Source organism: Equus przewalskii, chromosome X, assembly GCF_037783145.1.
Source record: "Equus przewalskii isolate Varuska chromosome X, EquPr2, whole genome shotgun sequence".
Classification (NCBI taxonomy): Eukaryota; Metazoa; Chordata; class Mammalia; order Perissodactyla; family Equidae; genus Equus; species Equus przewalskii.
Genome location: NC_091863.1, coordinates 85,847,063 through 85,868,272, shown reverse-complemented (window position 1 = coordinate 85,868,272; position 21,210 = coordinate 85,847,063). Strand labels below are relative to the sequence as shown.

Here is a 21,210-nt window from a genome sequence, read left to right as displayed (position 1 = left end):
TATTTTTTATTCCAATAAATTCTATAGCTATTTTTGATACTTGTTTTACATATCAGTGGTAGCTTTCAACTGTCCTAAATCTGAAAATGGATGTTCAATTAAAGTTGTACTGAAGCATTGTATTAGTTTCCTGTTATTGCTGTAACAAATTACCGTAATTTAGTGGCTTAAAATAATACGAATTTATTCTCTTATTGTTCTGGAAATCAGAAGTCTAAAAATCAAGGTATTGGCAGTGCTGTGCTCCTTTGAAGGCTTCAGGGGAGAATCCTTTTCCTTATCTTTTCCAGCTTCTAGAGGCTGTCTGCATTCCTTGGCTTATGGCCCCTTTCTTGCATCACTCAACCTCTTGCTTCCATCGTTGCATCTCCTACTATACTAAGTCAAATCTCCCTCTTCCTTCCTTCTATAATGACACTGTGATTAAATTTAGGACCCACCCAGATAATCCAGGATAATCTCCCCATCTCAAGATCCTTAACTTAATCACAACTGCAGTCTTTTTTTGCCATATAAGGTGACATTCATAGGTTCCACGGATTAGGACCTAGATATCTTTCGGAGCCATTATTCAGCCTACCTCCAGCATCAAACAGATTTTTAAAAAGGCAGTAAGATTCATAAGTTCCAAGGAAAAGCATACTTTGGAAGAACACTTAGCTTTAATAATGGCTTGCTAAGCATTGCTTTAAAACAAATAGCATTTAAAAGTCATAAATGCACCTTGTCTCCTTGTTTCAGTGTGCGCAGTTGAAGCCTTCCAATAGCCTTTTTAGCATCTGCCTTTAATTGTCTCTGTAATAAAAAACAGCAGGTATTAGAAAACCTATTTTAAAAGAAATACAATGCAAAAGGTGGAAAGGATTAATAAATATTTATTAGGTACAATCAATGCATAAATGAATTTTAAAAGATGAAATTTAATTAACCATAATAAATGTCCCATTTATCTGATATCACGCAGGATTTTTCAAATCACTGAAACTTGTCACTTAATGTATTTCCCTACCTTCTTAAACAGCATCCTTGTGCTACAATGGTAAAGCTACCTGTTCCTATTCCGAATGGATTCAGATGCTATGAATTTTCAAAGCAATTTCCTATTTTCAAGATCAGAAGACCTTAAAGTGCATCTTTTCCAATTTCTTTTTTGAATCATGTCTTATTTGGTAGAAAGTCCACAGGATCTGGATTCAAATGGACCTAGATTCAAAATCTGACTTTAATTCTGGACAAATCATTTAATTCTTTGAGTTTTTTACTCATCTATAAAATGAGGATGATACCAACCCTTACAGTGTTATTTGGTATTATGGGAAAAAAAGCTATTTGTAACCATTACTGCCTTATAAGGAGGATGGATCCTGAAAGCGAGAGTAGTAGGCTATTTTTTACTTTTTCACTGAGCTAATACTTAGATGGGTCTGGATATGCAAAGGAAAGCCCAAGGCTCATTTAGGAAATAAGCCTTTCCTAAAATATTTTACATAATTGAATCAGCAGCGCAGTTGGGGTATAGGGAGAAATCAAAGATGTGAGGGAAAGATGAGAAAGAGAGTAATCAATGAGAGACTGTCCCTCCAAGTGGGGTGAACTGGCCAGAGGAAAAAAATCCCAGGTGGTATGAGATGTTAATTTGAAGTTATTTGTGATGCTGCAACTAAATCCTTCCTTCCCCTTTAGTAAAATCGACCATATACACAAATGCCTCAAGTGAATATAATCTATGCCTAAACTGGAGAAGAGGCTAGGTTTCACACTTTGAGTGGATGCTGTGTGGAATACAGAATAAGCATGTACAACATGGCAAGACGATAAGCAATCTTCCAATTTGAACTGTAAAATGAACAAACAATAGAAATTCAGCAAAAAGGAGGCCCTCAGAGCTAGAGGTCATTGTGAGAATGTAAACAGCCTCTTCATTGCCCTATATGTACCCTCTGTCCATCCCCAGCAGAGAGACCCCCCACCTGACACCAAGGTTATGTGAAAATTAGAGACAATGTAAGTAAAGTATCCAGAATAATGTCTGGCATATAATAGACACTCAATAAAATGTTTATTAAATGAAAATATAAAGTACTATTCATCAATAAGCATAACGGGTTCTTGTAACATGTTTATACACATCTGTGGCAAATATGCTCTGGAAGGGAATAATCTATGAGTATAGATAGGTGAGGAAATTCCTTAATACCCAAACCTGTTTCCTATATCAGACATCATTTTGTGAACGGTATTCAGCTTAATGCCAAGGAGATTACAAGCCAAACTATTTCTTTGCTTTCAGAGTTGGTTAGTGTCAGTTCTACCAAAGCACAGAGTTGTGTTCCTTGCCCTGATATCAAGGTAACCATCTTTTTTGACTAGCTTGGAGCAAGAAGCTAGTATTACTACTTCCTTATATTCATAGTTGTTTTATAATTTAAAAATTATTTTTGATATCTATTACCTCATTTAATCCTTGCAACAATACCCTGAAGAAGATAATATCCCCATTTTAAAGATGAGCAAGTGGAGGCTTGGAAAAGTAAAATAACTCATCCAAAAGGGCATGCAGCCTCTAAATGATAGAGCTGGTACTAGAACTCTGCTCTTCATATTCCAAGATTATTTACAATACATCCATCTACAAGTTAGCTGCCTTTTCAAGTTTTTCCAACTCCTGGATTCTATTGTCTGTCAAATTGTGGCCAGTCCTTACAGTGAACAACCAGCATGCCCACAGGGTCCTGGTCCTGGCCTAGACTTCCAAATGTCACTGCTTCTTTTCACATAGATGATTTATTTAGACACCAAGATGAGAAAAATACAAATGACAAAAAATAGAGCCAACAAGAGAAAATGGGAAAAGGAAAAAATGTAGTTGATGATAAGCCTTTGACAATCATTTTATATTCTGTCTTTAAAGCACTTCTGATTTGGGCTTAAGCAACAAGTACTATGACACCATTGGGGAAATGTACTCACAAGGAAGTGATGCATCTCTAGGGTATTTACTTGATTAAGTCTAATTTCTCATTGAAAAATATTCAATTCAACACAATATAAATACCTGAGTCTCCAGTGCTATGCTTATCAATTTATTAGGAATGAACACTAAATACGTAACTTACTTTAATTTTATCCAAGACTAATGCAAATATAATTTAAGGGGTGGGATTGAAGGCAAGCTTTAAATGTAATGTTCAAGTCTATGCCAATTAGAACAGTAGAACTTACATTAAAACTAATGCTAAAAAAAAGTGGGGGGATAAAAAAAAACGGGACAAAATCCAAGATTCCAGAAGATCCTAAGCAAGGGACTTGATTATGAAGGATCTCTGATAAAAGATTTGCAGCATAGCACAAACCAATGTTTAAAAAAGTAGCTCTGGAATAAAAAAATTCGTTTAAAAGGAAATTTGGATATTTCCAATAACTTCTACTGAGCTTTATAAGGAAAAGAAAAGCCACTTTCTTTAAATATGAATGTGAGACACATGATTTTGGTAAGAAGCACAAATTGTACTTTTAGAGCTTGAATGAAGGTCACTCGCAAAACTGCCATTAGTACTCAAAATATTTCACTGTCACACTGATAGCAAGAGTTTCCAAGATGCATTCATTCCTCTGAAAACTTAAATATGAGAACAACATTAAGACCAAGTAGTTTATCTTAAATACATATGTTTGGATATTATTATTTAAATCAAACTTCTGGGTACCCAAATATGCCTCAACATTTAAAGACAATATGCCCCAGTGCAAACTGTAATTTGTATCTTATTACTTAAAAAACAGAACTTCAAGAGCCAGCCCTGATGGCCTAATGGTTAAAATATGGCATGCTCTGCTTTGGTGGCCCAGGTTCAGTTCCTGGATGCGGAACTACACCACTGGTCTGTCAGTAGCCATGTTGTGGTGGTGGCTTACATAGAAGAACCAGAAGAACTCACAACTATACACAACTATGTACTGGGGCTTTAGGGAGGGAAAAGGAAGAAAAAAGAAGGAAGATTGGCAACAGACGTTCGCTTAGGGCCAATCTTCCCCTGCAAAAAAACCCACAAAGAAACAGAACTTCAAGAATATAACTACTTTGTTACAGAAATTACGTTGGACACTTTTTCAATGCCTCTTGACCATTTCAGAATTCTCTCCTACCCTATAAATTTCAATACCACACTGTTTCTACCTCTTATCATATTTTGTAATTATATTATTCATGTGTCTTTCTCTCCTACTAGACTGTAAGTAGCTGGAAGACTGGGCCTTAATCATTTTTTAAAATTTCTCATAGTGCCTAGTAGTTGCTCAAAGAATAGCTTCTGAATTTAGAAAATAAAAACAGATTTTCATGATTTTCTCATCCAAGTCACAGTTCTACTCATTAAAATCCTCTAGTTCACTAAATTTGGGAAAAGAAAGGTTTAAGGAACATGTATTGGCTTCCTACCATGTGTCAGATTCAACCCTAAGCTTTTTACATGTATCGTCTTGTTTAATCATTAACAACTTTATGGAATAGGTATTTTAATATATAAATTTTATACAAAAGAAAAGATTCAGAAGACTGACTCAAGTCCAGGCAGCTGGTTAGTTGCAGAGCTGTGATTCAATTCAAGCTCAGGTTCTATCTGGCTTTAAAGCCCATGATCTGTCCACTATCGTACACTGCCTCCATTGTGTAATAGCAAAGAAGCCTTTAAAAGGCTTCACATTCCTTGTGAAGAAGATAAATGAAAGAAATAAGAAAAAAACGCCTCAAAGTCAGCTATTATCCAGTCTTCAAATCCGTCCTAAATTGGTTACTGTGATTTGGGGACCTCTTTTAAGCCAGTATTTTATACCAACACACTCTCCCCTCCGCCCCCCAATCCTAAGAGGTACCTGGTCGGGGAATATCTGGCAGCACAGTTGAAGAGTGATTCAAAGAAGCTTGGTCACTGGCCGATCTGCTTAACAGAAGCTTAATGTCACCACTCTCAAAAGCTGTGATCATTCTAGTCACTGAAGAATCTCAGTTATATAGTTTTTTTGGTTCTGAGTGAGACTTTATTTGGGGTGAAAATGAAAAGTCAGGCCAATTCTTATCCTATATTACAATGTTCAATTTTTAAATTATAGTGAACTCAAAGATATTCTACCTAGTTCACTTGTGTATTTATATCCAGTTAAGTAAAATAAATGTTTCAATCTGGTGACTTGTCAGCCTGGTTTTTGGTCCCAAGGCATTCAGCTTTTAGCTTAACTGAAACTCACATGGATAACACCAGGTATGCAGTCAAACCTAATTCCTCGATGGGGGAAGGGTATGCAAAAGAAAGAAAGGAGGGTGGATATAAGCAAACTGGATTTTCCTGTACTCAAGTCACCACGTTTTCAAAATAAAAATCTGGCTCAGAATTTATAAAACAGGATATTAAAATCAAGAAGTATGGTAAGAGGATTCTTTTCCTCAGATATATTTCTGTGAACAAAATCCATGTCTGAGTCACGTTGCTGTTTAGATATATGAGAATTGAAAGAAATCTATTTTTTCCCAACAAAAATCTATGCATAATATTTTAATGAAAGTATTTCTAAAGGAAAGAGGAGGTCCAGGCTATAAAATAGCTCCCCATAATAGGGAACTACAGAGTTGGGAATAAAGAGTGCAGACCACTTGCATGAAGGTGGCCACTGTGGACAGTGTGAGGAAATGCACAGGAAGGAAGAGCAGTGAGGAAAGACTAATAAACTAGGTCCTACTCAGACGAGAATTTGTTTAATCTACTCTTCTTATGTAAGAGCCAAAATAATGGTTTTGTATAAGGCTCTAATTAATTCTCAAATTTAGGCAGGAATGGATACATACATACAAACACACCAACCACAAACGTGTATATATTTATAGCATACGCAGACCCCTGAGAAATCTTCCAGTTAATTTCAAGTACTAGTAGAGAAAATCTAATGTAACCAGAAATATTTCAGATATTTTTAGTCATGTTTTAAGTTCAGGGACAAATTTTAAGATGTTAATGTAGCTTAGTCCTTCCTCATCTGAGACCACAGAGGAGTGCTATCTCTTTGGCAGCAAACTACAAGGACATGTGTGGCATATCTCTTCTCAGGGAACAACACTGAGTCTCAGGGTCTGAGGCTCAGATGGAGGGGCTGGTCACTAGGTAATCCTGCTAGCAACTGGCCATGCTGCCCAAAACTCAGGACCCCAACAATGAAACTAGGTGCATATCATCAGTCTTCATTGTTAGGCCAAGCAACCATGACAAGCTTATACAACATGGTCCATTACTCCAGGTGTGTATAACAAAGTCATCAATCACCAACATAAAGAACACTTTGAGGGCCACATTCCAAGGGCTGGCCAAAGGCCAATCATGGTTCCCTTGGAGACTTGCAAGGAGTAAGCAACTAGATCTACTGTGTTATCTCCTTCCTCACAATCCACCCTCTCGCTCTCGATCAAGGTCTTTTTAACAACAAAACATCATAGTTATTTGGGCTTCTACAATTAGTACAGCATGTATATTTAAGGTACAGTAAGAACAACAAAGGCATATCTAATACTTGCAGAAGCCAATGAAGGGTGAAAATAGGCTCAGAGAAACAATTCTTCCAGTTTATAAGACCATTTCAAATATATTTATATTGTTGTACTAATTTAATTATCTGTTTACTCCCTTGATCTATGGCCACTTGAACTTTGTGATAAACTGTAAAGAGCTATTTAGATATAGTAATGAACTAAGTCTAATCCTTCCTCAGGCCAATCACTCTTTATTGGTATTACATCCTGGGGAGGTTTTAGTTTAATCTCCCAATCATTTGATTATCAAATGATCTACTTATATAAGGTAGCTGAATCTTACCAACAATACCAGTATTACACCATATCACAATATGGTTATGATACAGTTTGGTTTGGTTACAAAATCAATCAGGAAGTATCACAGAGTGTTTACTAAACCTTCCTAGAAGAATTGTTCTTTGCCCATGTATCAGATATTATTATGGACAAGCATTACCACAAGTGGCGATGATTCTGTAATTTCTAGGTCCCATGTTAGCGGAGGACAAAGCCAATCATTTGCCTCAACTCACATTACTATACAGTTATAGGTTCCCACTGACTGTTGTGCAGCAAGGCCATCTCCCTCCCCTGGGGAATCCATGGGTATCATTCAGTATTATCCCTATTCCTAACAGCTAGTCTTATTTTGGCCCATCCTTTGGTCAAGATCAGTCAGAGATTAGCAATGTAAGTTACAATTTCACCCAGAAAATTTCCATAAATTTGGGGATCTGCATGGGTCTCAAAAATGCTCTCCCTGAGCTTTCATAGCTAAAAATGGAAGGCCATTACCCCATGACTACTTGGGCCTCCATTTGAAGTAAAATAGTTAACAGACTCTACTGTGTCAGAGTATATGCTCATTCCCAGTCTTTGAGTGCTGGCATTCTCTAGCATTATGTATTGGGTATGTGTGATCATATTATTGAGGCTTTATCATCTTTCCAAGTGGATTCTCATTCTTTTCCCTCCTCTTGGAAGATGAATCTTTCCAATTTGTCCATTTTAGTGAGTAAATTCTTTTCCTTTGAAAGTCACTCTTCATTAAAAGTAAATTCAGCTTGGGGCTGGCCCCATGGCCGAGTGGTTAAGTTTGTGCGCTCCGCTGCAGGCGGCCCAGTGTGTCGTTGGTTCGAATCCTGGGCGCGGACATGGCACTGCTCATCAAACCACGCTGAGGCAGCGTCCCACATGCCACAACTAGAAGGACCCACAATGAAGAATATACAACTATGTACCGGGGGGCTTTGGGGAGAAAAAGGAAAAATAAAATCTTTAAAAAAAAAAAAACAAACTCATTCTTTAAAAAAAAAAAAAAGTAAATTCAGCTTATTCCATTATACCTAGGTCAGATCCTATTCCACCTAGAGACCTCTTTTATTTCACTGGCCAATGTTTAATCCAACACATGCCTTGTTGCCATTGAGTATTATTGCTTGAGTACAGTTAGGATACATTCACTGTGCCCCAAAATGCTTGGTGTCCCATGCCAGAGTCCAGTATATAGTGGTCACTTCCAAATTCAGTTTAGTATGAGCATGTCATAAGGTTTTCCATAATCTTCCTTGTCTCAGGTTAGAGTTGCTCCTGGTGGGGACACAAATCCACCATGTAATGCCTAACACGTTATTTTCATTCACAATCCATTGATACTTTTCATCTTCTTTAAAAGCTTTTCATCCACAAAAAGGATGATATGTGTTCTCACACATGATACTATGATATGTCAGGCTTACAGCCGCTATGTGCTGCCCATTATATTTGGGCACTTTGGTCTTCAAAATTTATGGTTACACAGTCATTAGTTTGCCTGACACTAATACTGTGTGTCATAATGGTTCAGGGGGAAGAAATTCCTGAATAGCCTAATAAATTTCTCATATTCCAATGAAGCTAAGTGTCTATAACTCAGTTTCATACCCCTTTCTAGTGGTAAAATGGAGATAATGCAGTCAAATATTTAGTGATAGTTACAACCATCATATGCATCAAGCTCTGCCTTTTAAAAATCAATAGGAAGTCAGGAAAATTAAATAACATGTAAATGGAATTCTAGTACTCTTGAATATTTATAAGTAAAAGGGATTATCAGTCATATATTCAACCCTTTAGTCACCAAAGGATAAACAGATATAGCCCATTAAGTAGTGAAAGAAGCTTTCTCAAAAGCCTTCTCTAAAAGGTGAGAAGTTTTAATGCTATTGACCATTTGTGCAGAAGTTAATTTTCATAAAATATATTATAAACTATCCAAACTTACTTAAATGAACGATGAAACCAGAGTTAAATAGCCAACAGAGCTTGTGCAACACCAGGCAGTTCTTTATAACCTGTATCACTTGCCGATGGGGCTTAATGCCATGTTGGGATTTATTATAGCACTTAGACTACATAGACTACAGAAATACATATTCACCATGAACGTATGAAAACCACTCTTGTCATTGTAACTACAACCTTTGAGTAGTTAGTCATACTGGATACCAATTTCTTTCCAACCTCAGAGATAAACACAGCACAATATACAAATGTCAAATATTAACACAGTGTAAAACTATTGAATGGCCTGGTATGAGAATTTTAAACATCCTTTCGACCACAGCTAGTAACAGGCTGAACCTGCCACCAAGGTGATAAGCTGCTTCTCTGAGGAGAAGGACAGAAGTCAATGAACTTTAAACACTGAGTAATCATCACTCATTACCACACACTGGTGTCTAATCTTTAAGAAGTTTTTATAATAAGATTTCAATTTCTTATCTGTTGCTAAATTCAATTAACTGTCTTGCTATATAGAAATCCTCGCTGCTGCCCCACTCCCAAATAAAATGGGTTCATCTTTGCTTACTGGAGAAAGAGTGCATGAAGTGGCCAGAATTGCACTGCCTTTGGAGGAACTTCTCAGCACATATAAAAATGTATTCTTGCCCCTACTGTATGATCAGCTGAAAGCATTAAATCCCTACTGAGTGCTCTCGAAGTGGCACACCATTCTGTTGTTGTATTGAGAATACTAGGGAGGAGGAGTTAAGAAATGATGCAGGCTTGGGCCAAGGTGGAAGCAATGGAAGTGGTGCGAGGAATCAGATTCTGGGTATATAGTGAAGGTAGAACCAATAGGATTTGCTGATGGAGGTTATATGGGAAGTGAGAGGGAAAAAAAGAGGAATAAAGAATAACTCCAAGGTTTATGGCCTGGGGTCAAGAGAAGTTCTTTTGAAAATGGAAGCACTGATAGCATATTTGTGTGTCCACAGTAACAGAAGACAAGGCAGAGGATATAGACATAGATGCAGATAGATGGGTAGATGTGGTGGGAGCCTGTGGAAGTACACTTGATTACTTCAACTTTCTCAGTGAAATACGATCCAAAATACAAGAGTAAAGTTGGAGGAGGTGTTCGAGGTTTAAGGAGAAAGAAACACATATGATTACTCACCTAGGAAAGCAGGAGAGGAAATGGCTAAGAAAACATCACTCTGAGTTTGTGGTCATAGATTTAAAGTGAGATCGATCTGTGTAGATGTGGATGCTTTTCAGCTACTTCAGCTATGCAAAGTCCAGGCACAGAGTGGGAAGTAGGATTTAACCAGAGTTCGATTTTATCAGTAAGTATAACAAAAGAGAGAGAAGTGCCAAGGGGACTGAAGATGTATGCATGGGAGTGACCATGGAAGTTAAGCTGTGTCAGGGAGAGAAGTAAGGATATCAGGGGGATGAGGGGCAGTTTAAAGGGGGTAGGATCAATGCCACACAACCATAGGTACTTCCCTGTTCAAAGACACTTTGGTATTTTTGCTCTATTATTTCTATACTTTGTCCCTGTTTATACATCAGTTTTTAAAATATGGTAGAAATTATGAACATGTGACTCTGTTTGAAGCCTAGCACCATATCATGCACAATTAGATCTCTAAACCTGTTTTCTCAGGATAGTCAGCCTGGTCTTTCTTCCCAGTCCTGCCCCCATATGCGAATATACACATGCCCAGGCACGTATATACATGTAAAATAATAGTGGTTACCTTTGGGTGGTGACTATAGTTTTTTTGTTACATGGGTTTTGAGTGAAGGTTTTTTTCCCTTTGTACTTTCTAATTTTTTAAATTTCTACATTGAGTATAAAATGCTTTTGTAATTTAGAAAATATTTAAGAGAACATATTTATACTCATATATAATTAAATGTTGGCTGTGCTCTTTTTTTTTCTTTGAGGAAGATTAGCCCTGAGCTAATATCTGTGCCCGTCTTCCTCTACTTTATATGTGGGATGCCTGCCACAGCATGGCTTGATAAGCAGTGTGTAGGTCTGCACCCGGCATCTGAACTGGCAAACCCTGGCCCACTGAAGCAGAGCACACGAACTTAACCGCTATACCACCAGGCCGGCCCCAGCTGTGCTTTTTAATGAGGTGTTAGAAGACTTAATCAGGCAGGACTAAGGCCATAGACAAATTACAGAAAATAAAGGATTTGAGAGGATGGAAGCTGACATACTTTTAAAAACTACCAGGTTTTATAAAAACTATGCATGGATCATTATCTAGCAAGTGAAGTATATTAAAATGCATGACACTGAAACTATAATTAAAACAGCAAAATATCTTTAAATTGGAAGAAAGGACCATTACAAACCTGCTTTCTGCTTTGAGCTCTTGCATTCCGTAATCTTCGAGCAGAATAAAAGATAAAATAGCCCACAGTTGCTGCCGTAATAATGAAAAAGGACACAGAAACGAAGAAAATTGAATAGTGATTCACCCAAGGGCCATGTTTTTTCCCTACTTCAATGACCATTGTTACTTGTATGCCTCTCTGAATGGATTGTAGAATTTTTGTGCCTTTCAGATTGCCAATCATGATTGCAACAATGTCTCCTGCACCTGTAAAATAAAAAGGAATTCAGTCTTAGTTTGGTAAAGCATTGTTGGTATAAAAATCCAATTGCTAAAGCGATTTTAAATGATTCCCAATGAGAGAAAGGAAGAATACTTATTCATTCAGTTAACATTTATTGAGCACTTACCATCCATATATAAATTATAGCGGATATAAACACGCTGAGACTTGGTTATCGATCTTAAGGAACTCATAGTTTAGTAAGGAAGCTATGATATATGTATAACAAATACCTCCCCTCTCCTCAGGTTAACCACCTATAATTCAACAGTACTGAGTTTGGGGTTCAATTTGCCTCTTATACGAAGGCCTTCCTAAAGACAAACAGTCCCCTGGGTGGTAGAGAATTGGGTTAACATCCCAGGGAATCTGAGATTTGGGAAAGACAGAAATATTTAACTATATGTTTCCCAGTTTATAAGGTGATAGACTATCTCATGACCTCACTACTAAAATGTAAAAGAATGTACAGATCAGGATTAGTAATTTGAGAATAATAATGTTTACAAGCCCAAATGTCCACGTGCCATTTTCCGGTATCCTCAAAGCAATATAAAATGTGTCCAAGGTGCTCTAAGATTTTGCACGGACCTAATCAGGTTAGCAGTGACTGCAACATGTAGAATTGATAGAAACGTATGTTTCTATTCAACACCAACCAAAGCCAAGCCTGAAATTAGACTAAGCTTATTACATAGTCCAATAGTCTAAGTCTTGGTCTAAACACCTAATCTCTGTAACATCTCCCTCTCTACCCCGATTACATAAATGTTGTGAAAAAATAAAGAACAAACATCATCTTTCCCAATGTTGTGAGAATGTCAGATTACTCGTGTTATTCCAATGCTTATCAAGGTTTGCATTCCTTCTAGTTTATATGACCTGAGACCAATAATCTTAATCAAAAGAACAGAGCTCTTTGAATGTTAAGAGATTACAAACAAGAGAAACCTCCCACTGATACTAGGTTAAGGAACTAATCTTGGTTAATGATCAAACTCCAATCTGGAATAAACACAACCACACACACACACTCATATACACATGATTCTAAAAAGCCCTTTATACTGGAACTTAAATACAAAAGTACAATATTAAAATAGTATTCACACTTTCAGTGATCAAATTAGAGTACAAACCATAAATGGCAACATACATAGCAGAATTATTAGCCAAGTAATCCCTTAAATTTATGGTCCCCAGTGGCCAAAGTCTTCAAAAGATCAAGATCCTCTCCTTACTTGAAGTTTACTAATTCAGAAAATATATTCATAGGGTATTATTACAGATCCCTAAACTTCCAAAAGACATTATTTTTACATATGATAGCCATTTAGTTAAATCCTTTTATAATTTTACTGACTCATTTGCCATCACTCAGTTTGGTAGACACTGACAACTCACTCTCTTTTAGTTTACATGGGGAAAATCTCAAAAGCAATGGAGTCAGAAATGCCTTCTGTTGTATCTTTTCCCTCTATCAGTATATCACCCAAATATCCCTTATGGCTCTAGAGAATTGGATATTTTGCAAGAGAGTGGCTCATTTTTCTACTTATCTGGGGGCTTTAATTTTCTAGCTTTGGCACTAAAAGCACAGACATTATGTCAATTATCTTTTGTCATTATTTGTCTTTTCTCTACAAGCCATCTGTCGGGAAAATCTCTGCTTATAACGTTTTGAATAATTATATAACCTAGCATTCATTTCTGATATTGTAAACTGCATAATCTTTGCAAGCATAGATAATTCTAAAAATCAGGTTTTGAAATCTATTTCAAATTCTATTATAATTCTAAAGATTTCTTTTTAAATCATAGATGTGTCCTTATAAACTTGTTTGACTAATAGAAATAGGTTTTTATTGTTTTAGAAGATATGAGGTGGATGGCAGGGGTGGATGCTCAGGAACATACTGGCCATTGTGGCCAGATGGAGATTAAAAAAGAAGGATAGTCGAGAAATGTACATTGTCTACACATAAGGAACAATGCTATGCTTCAATCACCCTAATGTATATTCATACATGCTATATATAGTCCAACTATCTATTGAATTAGCTTTCTAATCATATAAAAGACCTATTTCTAAGCATTATTATATATCTCCTCCTTCCCACACCCTTGCTACTATTTAAAAACTGCTCCCCCTTCACTGTTGCCAATTACAGTTAATGGCGTCACAAGCCTCTGGTCACCTGGTTTAGGAACCTCAGGATCATGTTTGTGGGCCGGCCCAGTGGTGCAGTGGTTAAGTGCACATGTTCCACTTCAGCGGCCTGGAGTTCGCTGGTTCGGATCCCGGGTACAGACATGGCACCACTTGGCACGCCATGCTGTGGTAGGCGTCCCACATATAAAGTAGAGGAAGATGGGCACATAAGTTAGCTCAGGGCCAGTCTTCCTCAGCAAAAAAAAAAAAGAGGAGGATTGGTGGCAGATGTTAGCACAGGGCTAATCTTCCTCCAAAAAAAAAAAAAAGAAGAATCATGTTTGAATACTCACTGCTAACCTAGTCAGTCATGTAGATGCTATTACCTTGGCATCTCCCATCATCAAATCCTTCTTTCCGTTTCTGTTTCCTATATAATATAGGCCCTCATAATTTCCTTGCCTGAACTGCTTCAGTAACTGGTCACTCTATATCCAATTGTCCCCATTCCCTTAAAGTTTCATCAGACTTAACCTCCCTGGTTGACTTTTGCCATCAGTTGGTTGGATCAGGCCTCTTCCCTGCTCAAAAGTCTTTAGTGGCTCCTTATTACTCATTAAAGTCTGACTCCTTAGCGTAGCATTTAAAACCTTACACGATCTGGTCCCAACTGACCTTTCCAGTTTGATATATCTCCACTACACCGCCCGTCTCACGAACACTCAGATCCAGCCACATGGGATCGGCTATTGTCATTCACTTTTCACAACTTTCCTTTTGTTCATTCTGCTCCCTCAGCCTAAAATGTTCTACATCTGCTTTGACACTCCCCACTCCTTCTCTGCCTGTCTATGTATTACTCAAATTCCAGCTCAAATGCTGCCTCCTATGTTATTTTCCCAAGTTCCAAATGAGAATGTAAATGTTCCCTCTTTGTTCTCCTGTCACTTGGTTTTTAACCTCTATCTAGTACTTTATTTTGCTTTGCATTTCAATTGGCATGCCATACTCCCACTCTAAATTAAGAACATTTTAAGGGCAGAGGATGTCTTTTAATTAACTACAGTAATACTTTCCTTTATCTGGTATTGGCAGGGAATTAGGTGTTCCATAATGAAAAGCTTTACACTAATATTTAATTTTAACAATTTTGAATGGGCATTTTAAAAAGTAATCTATACTGCCTTATTTTCCTAACTCGGATATACTGATTACAATGAATTATCGACAGTGGACCATCTTTGTAAGCCATTATTTAGTATAGTGGTAGGGTTACCTGTTCCAAAACTGTTATGATTTTTCACCAAATTCACAGATTTTTGGAGCGGGACTGGACCTTAGAAATCATCCAGTCTGACTTACTTTTGAGTTCTCCCTTTGAGCAATTTTCTTTGGGGGAGGGAAGTTCTCACTTGTTTCTCCCTTCTTTCTAATTTTATACTTCTAATCTACTGTCAAATGAAAAGTCAATCAAGCTTGGATCTAAAGAAAGAGTAAAGCAGGCTTCCAAGGAGAGCCTGAGGGCTTCAGCGCAAGTAGCCTCCAGATATTTATATAGGTTGCTCAGTGACATTTCTGTTTACTTCCTGAAACTTAACTATGCTCTGGATAATCGAGGTTGCCAGATAAGATTTATCTCTAAACTAGATGCTGTTCTAAGTGCTTTACATTCATTAACATATTTAATCCTTACATCAACCCTATAAGGTAGGCATTGCTATTATCCCATTAAAGATAAGATTGACCAGGCTGGCTGGTGGCGCAGCGGTTAAGTTCGCACGTTCCACTTCTCGGTGGCCTGGGGTTCGCCGGTTCGGATCCCGGGTGCAGACATGGCACCACTTGGCACGCCATGCTGTGGTAGGTGTCCCACATATAAAAAAAAATAGAAGAAGATGGGCACGGATGTTAGCTCAGGGCCAGGCTTCCTCAGCAAAAAAGAGGACTGGCAGTAGTTAGCTCAGGGCTAATCTTCCTTAAGAAAAAAAAAAAAAGATAAGATTGACTAACTTGCCTAGGATGACATAAGCTAATAAGTACAGAACTGGTATCTAAACCCAGGCAGTTTGGCCCACTGTTTCTGTTCTTCGCCACCATTCTACATCAGTTCTCTATCTTCAGTGAAACCTAAAGCTATTATTTGACTGTAAAAATGAAAAATTAAATAGGAATATTCTGGGCTGTAGTGGTAAATGTTTGACTGGCTCTGGGGGTGGGGCGTGGGGGAGGAGGAGGAAGCCTTGATTTGTAGTGTGTGCCAATTTCCAGGGTGTAAATACTACTCTCACGGCCATATGAATGTGGAGGTGGGAAAACATGGGGACAATTGGTGGAGCCAGCTGACTCCAGCACACCACTGGACGTTATAGAGTCAAAATTTAAATACAAGTAGTATTCAATTCAAAACTTCTAAGTTGCTTTGCTTATTCTTTTCACTTATTCATACCTACTTTGAAAAACCAATCAAAGTTCAAGTATACTCCCAAGTTAAATCTGTTTTTCTACTCGCTGCTCTGTTGAAAACCACAAAATAAGATATGCACCCTGAAACTCCAAAGAAGAACAATCAGACTTCTTTTTGTGGAACAGAAAAAAACCTTTCTCTGATTGGCATATGTGGGTGTTCTGCTAAAGCAGGCCTTGCTGATCCTGTTTCGCCCTTAAGCTTCCTCCGTCCTTAAAATATTGGAGACTCAAGGGGCTGTTATTACACTTCAGCTGATTCCAAACCTCTCAAATTAAAATTAGTGACTTTGTAAGTGATCTTTTTAAAGCACCACAAAATATATTCTGTATATAGTTAGCCATTTGTTATAAGCAACCTAGATGTGGTCGTATTCAGGACTTATTCTGAATGTTTAAACAGAGATTAAACATCTCTCTGATGTCTGGTGTGTTGAGGAATAGAAAGTGGAGGGAACACTGGGCTGCATCTTTTGCCTGATGGAGGTAGGGCTGTACTACGTTTCCAAAATCAAGTCTGGCAAAGGAATAAGACTGCATTTCTTTTTCGATCTTTACGGAATTTCCAAATTAACTTTTCATTTCATCCTGTTTTTCCAAAAAACATAGCACCCATCCCCCCAAAAAAAGAAAAGAAAAATCTTTACTATGCCCAAAGTGTCTGATGAGGAAAACTGACCATTAATTGACAACAAAGCTCTATGGCCTAAACTCTGATCACAGAACAGCTGTCATTTCAGGATCTGAATCTCTCAAAATCTGCACTGTGTTGCAAAGGTGACAGTGAGCCCATTTCCACCCTTTTCTTTCCCGGACTGTTAGGCAAAATCATTAAGACAAATTATAAAACTTATTACTTAAATGCCAGACTAGCTGACTTATAAAGATAAATCAAGGATTTATTTATAAATTTTAATGTGTTATATCTGATAAATAAATTTTCAGAGTTGAATAGCAGAAAAAGTTGTCATTTTTACAATTCTAGTGTATTAACACCACTTTATATTTGACAATTTAATGGTCAAGAATAGCTAACTTAGACCCTAATTGCTTACACACAAGTTCCTGGCTCCAGTATAACTAAAACAACACTTACCTTGATACGACAAATGTAGCAGTCACTCAGTTATATAAGGAAGCCTTGAACTGCCTACTTCAAAATCGTTAATAACATGTCATGGCTAAAGTTTTTCATATTTTCACCCTGCTATCTAAAGTGTTTTGGGATAAGGGACAAATTAGGAATAGGGAATAAGCAGCAGAAGAAATGGAGAGTCCAATTTCAAATGTTCAACAGTGAACAAAGGTTTCGGCGTCCACCTGTCTTGGGAACAAAGGTAACCAAATAGGCTGCAGCAGATCTTCCTGCTGTCAGTAAATATCTTCAATTAAAGCATCAATATAAATAAGAGAGCCTACCCTCAGCACTACTGGCAAAAAATACTTTCTAGGTATTATTCATAACATAGAAATTTGATCTAGGATCCTGCTGGTGGCCAATCCCTTTAACTTCTTTCAAAAAGCTAATGATATTATGGTTATGGTCTAATCTTAATTATTTACTTGTGGACACAGACAAATTAATTGAACAAATATTTATCAAGTGCAAATTATGTAGTAAGTTCTATGCTTCTGGACCTTTTCCCCCCACTTTTAAATATTAATGTGTTAAAATGTAAAATAAATTCTAAAACATTTACAATATATGAAATATTCTAAGCACAATGATGGCATACTTATGGGACCTTGGGATTCAAACATAAAATACAAGGAAGTGAGGAGAGCTGTTCTAACATCTCTTTTAACCAGTACTCTGCTTTTAATATTAAAAAAGAGAGCATTCAAAACAAGAGACTTACAAGTAATAAGGGCAATTGAAGGCCAAAGTAGCTCTTCTAAAACTAAGCTCACATTCGCTACTGCCCAACATCCTCATAACACAATGGGGTCAGCGCTTCTGCATTCACTTGTATCTAGAATGAACAAGATCTAAATGTGAAGAATTCCAACATAATTCTCTAACAAACATTTCCTCCATTAGAAAATTTGGAACCAATTCAAGTGGACTTCTAAGCGTTCATTCTGTCCACAGTCGCTTTCAAAGGCTTAGTTCTTCAATGTATGTCAAAGAAGGATGCCAAAGCTCATCAGATCAAGCAGGCCTAAGTGGCATTTTTTTTAACCAGTAAAAAAAATTATCTAAACTTTTAAGCCAGAATAGCGTCTCTTTCTTCAAATTTCTGTTTTGTGACAACTTTTTTTGCCCCCTGTTGATTACTGCCAGCCACAAATGAACCAAACTTAGGTTTTTTAAATTGACTGCTTCATGGCAGCTCTCTTGATCAAAAAAACTTAGTTTTATCATTGCACCTCAATAAACAAATATACAAATAATTTTTTAAAAGTATCTGGAAATATATGTCTGTAGTTCACTGGGAACCAGACAAATCAGCACTACACACCCCTTTAATATGTCATTATGCTACTAACTAGCCTTTAGTTAAATTCTAGTCTATTGCAGAATATGAAATAGGCATTAGTACAGGTTAGCTGTCGATTAAAGCAATGCTTCTTAACATTCTGTATTGTTACCAATCATCTTTTTGGGGGAGAAGTGGTGGCAGTGAAGATGACCCAAATCACCTTTTATTATAATTCTTTTAAGCCAACAAACAGAAGCACATAGCCATGTATAGTACAGCAAGTTGCCTTTATTTCTGCCCTGTACCCCCAGATACTTCTGCTGTAGGTTTCAAAGGCAATACTACACTGGGAAATGGGTCACAGATTTGACACAGCACCAAAAAATCTCTGGCAGATGGAGTCCTCAGGAAACAGCATATTAAAGACACTAGGGATTTAAAAGCAACACTGTCCAAAAGATCGCAGATGCATAACTTGTGGATAACATGTCATTCTCACAGGTAAACAATTCTTAGAATTATTATTTAAAAAAGAAAAACCTTAGTACTACTGGGACTATTCTCATTTCCACTAGCGGTTTGTTTAATATATTGTTAAGAACCCAAGGGCTAGGACAGTGTTTCTCCAAGTTTTCAGTGTCAGGACCCCTTTATACTCTTTAAAGTTACTGAGGACTCCAAAGAACTTTTGTTTATGTATATTACTTCTATTTATATTAACCATATTAGCAATTAACATTGAGGAATTTTAAAAATATTTATTTATTCATTCATTTAAAATAACAGTTGTAAATACACATTACTGTAATTAACAGATTTTTATTAAAAATAACTAAAAAATGTAAAAGGAAGAGTGGCTTTGTCATTTGTGCAAACCTCTTTAATGTCAGACTTAACAGAACACAGCTGGGTCTTTATTTGTGCTTCTGCATTAGATCTATTGTGATCTGTTCTTCTGGCTGAAGTACATGAAGAAAATCTGTACTCATACAGATATGTAATTAGAAAACTGAGGAGTATTTTGATAGCATTTTCAAATAATTGTAGATATTCTTCTTTAATACTACACCAAAACTCAACAAGTGGTAGTTTCTTAAACATTAGGTGCAAGGTAGAACTTGAAACCATATCAATGAACTCTTTGTACTTAGTTAAAAGAAAATCCATTGAATTATCTTGTATATTGAATGGATCCCTTTATTCATGCATGGTTTTGTAATATCATGCATTGGTCACTTGGAAAGTATTGGTTCACTGAGTTATGCAGATCTTACAAATGGTGACTCACATCAAGATTATACGATATAAAAAAAATCACAGTTGTTAATATTACCATTGCTCTCATCAGAAAAGCCTAAATATTAGGAAGTTGTCAAGCTCACGTAGTGGATAAAAGTTTTCCAAAATCCTAATTTTTACTTGAACACTCAAATTTTATCATTAGCATCAAATGCTGTCATTTGTTTTCTTTGAAATGATAGGCTCACTTAGTTTATTTTTTTATTTTTTCTTGCTGAGGAAGATTTGCCCTGAGCTAACATCTGCTGCCAATCTTCCTCTTTTTTTGTTGTATGTGAGCTGCTGCCACAGCATGGCCACTGACAGACAAGTGGTGTAGGTCTATGCCCAGGAACTGAACCCAGGCTGCCAAAGCAGAGGGCACTGAACTTACCTACTACGCCACCAGGGCTGGCCCTCACTTAGGATATTTTTGAGAAAGGTCTTCCAAATACCCAAGTCTGAATAGTCAGTTTGTCAGTAGTTCTGTCAAGTTAAAAGGAGCTGTTTGAAGAAAGCAGCTAGTTCAGGTCACAATTCAGTCAAACAAGTGTTGTTCTTTCAGATAACCATTGTACTTTGGTATGCTGCAGAAGTGTTTTATGTCCACCTCCCATTTCATCACAGAGAATATACAAAAAGAAGTTGTGTACGACAGGGTAGAGATTTAATAAAATTAATTATTCTTACTGATCCATCAAGGACATTCCTAAATGAAACCGGCATTTTCTTTTTACTGTAAATGCACAGAGGTATAGTATACAATACAGTTTGGTGACTCTGTCTTAATTTGTGCTAAGGTGCCAGTGTTTTTCCACCATTGCTTTTACACCATCCATGTAAATGTCAACTCATGAATATGGCAAATAATGTCTATGTATTATTATGAAAATAGTTTTGACCTCATGGACCCCTGAAAGAGTCTCAGGGACAAGCAGTCCCAGATCATATTTTGAAAACTGTTGGGCTAGCTCAGTGATCCTCAAACTTTCATATGTATGAGAATTACCTGAGAAACCCGTGAAAACACTGAACTCCCTGGGCCCCATCCCCTGATTCAGTATGTCTGGGGTGGGGCTTGGGAATCTGTGGTTTAACAAGTTCTGTGGGTTCTTTTGCTGCCTGTGGTCTGTGGCCTATACTTTTAGAAATATTGGGCTGGAGTTTGATTATAGTTTGACTGGTGTTACGGTCAAGGAGTTTCAACATAGTGGTCCAGTCACTCTGGCCAGATCAATGCCAATCCTGCACCATGCATAGAAAAACTCTGCAAATAGAATTATTTTGCTTTTATCAGTAAGTACTTCATATAGAGAAGTTTGAAAATTAGCCACATCAGAAACAGACCTGTTCCTTTCCTATCTCCATTTTCACCATTGTCTCTCATCTAAATCCTTTAAAAACCTCCTAACTGGTCTGCAAGCCACCAGTCTTAG

General features: G+C 37.1%; 1 protein-coding gene across 3 annotated transcripts in view; it reads right to left on the bottom strand.

The window, feature by feature from the left end:
* RNF128 (ring finger protein 128) overlaps nt 1–21,210 on the bottom strand; it is a 79,851-nt gene that overhangs the window by 13,766 nt on the left and 44,875 nt on the right. For all 3 annotated transcript variants that reach the window (XM_070606143.1, XM_008544286.2, XM_070606142.1), the window contains exons 2-3: nt 11,195–11,442; nt 724–795 (exon numbers count right to left, since the gene is read on the bottom strand). In XM_070606143.1, coding sequence (XP_070462244.1) covers nt 724–795; nt 11,195–11,442 — 320 coding nt within the window. The remainder of the gene's footprint in view (nt 1–723; nt 796–11,194; nt 11,443–21,210) is intronic.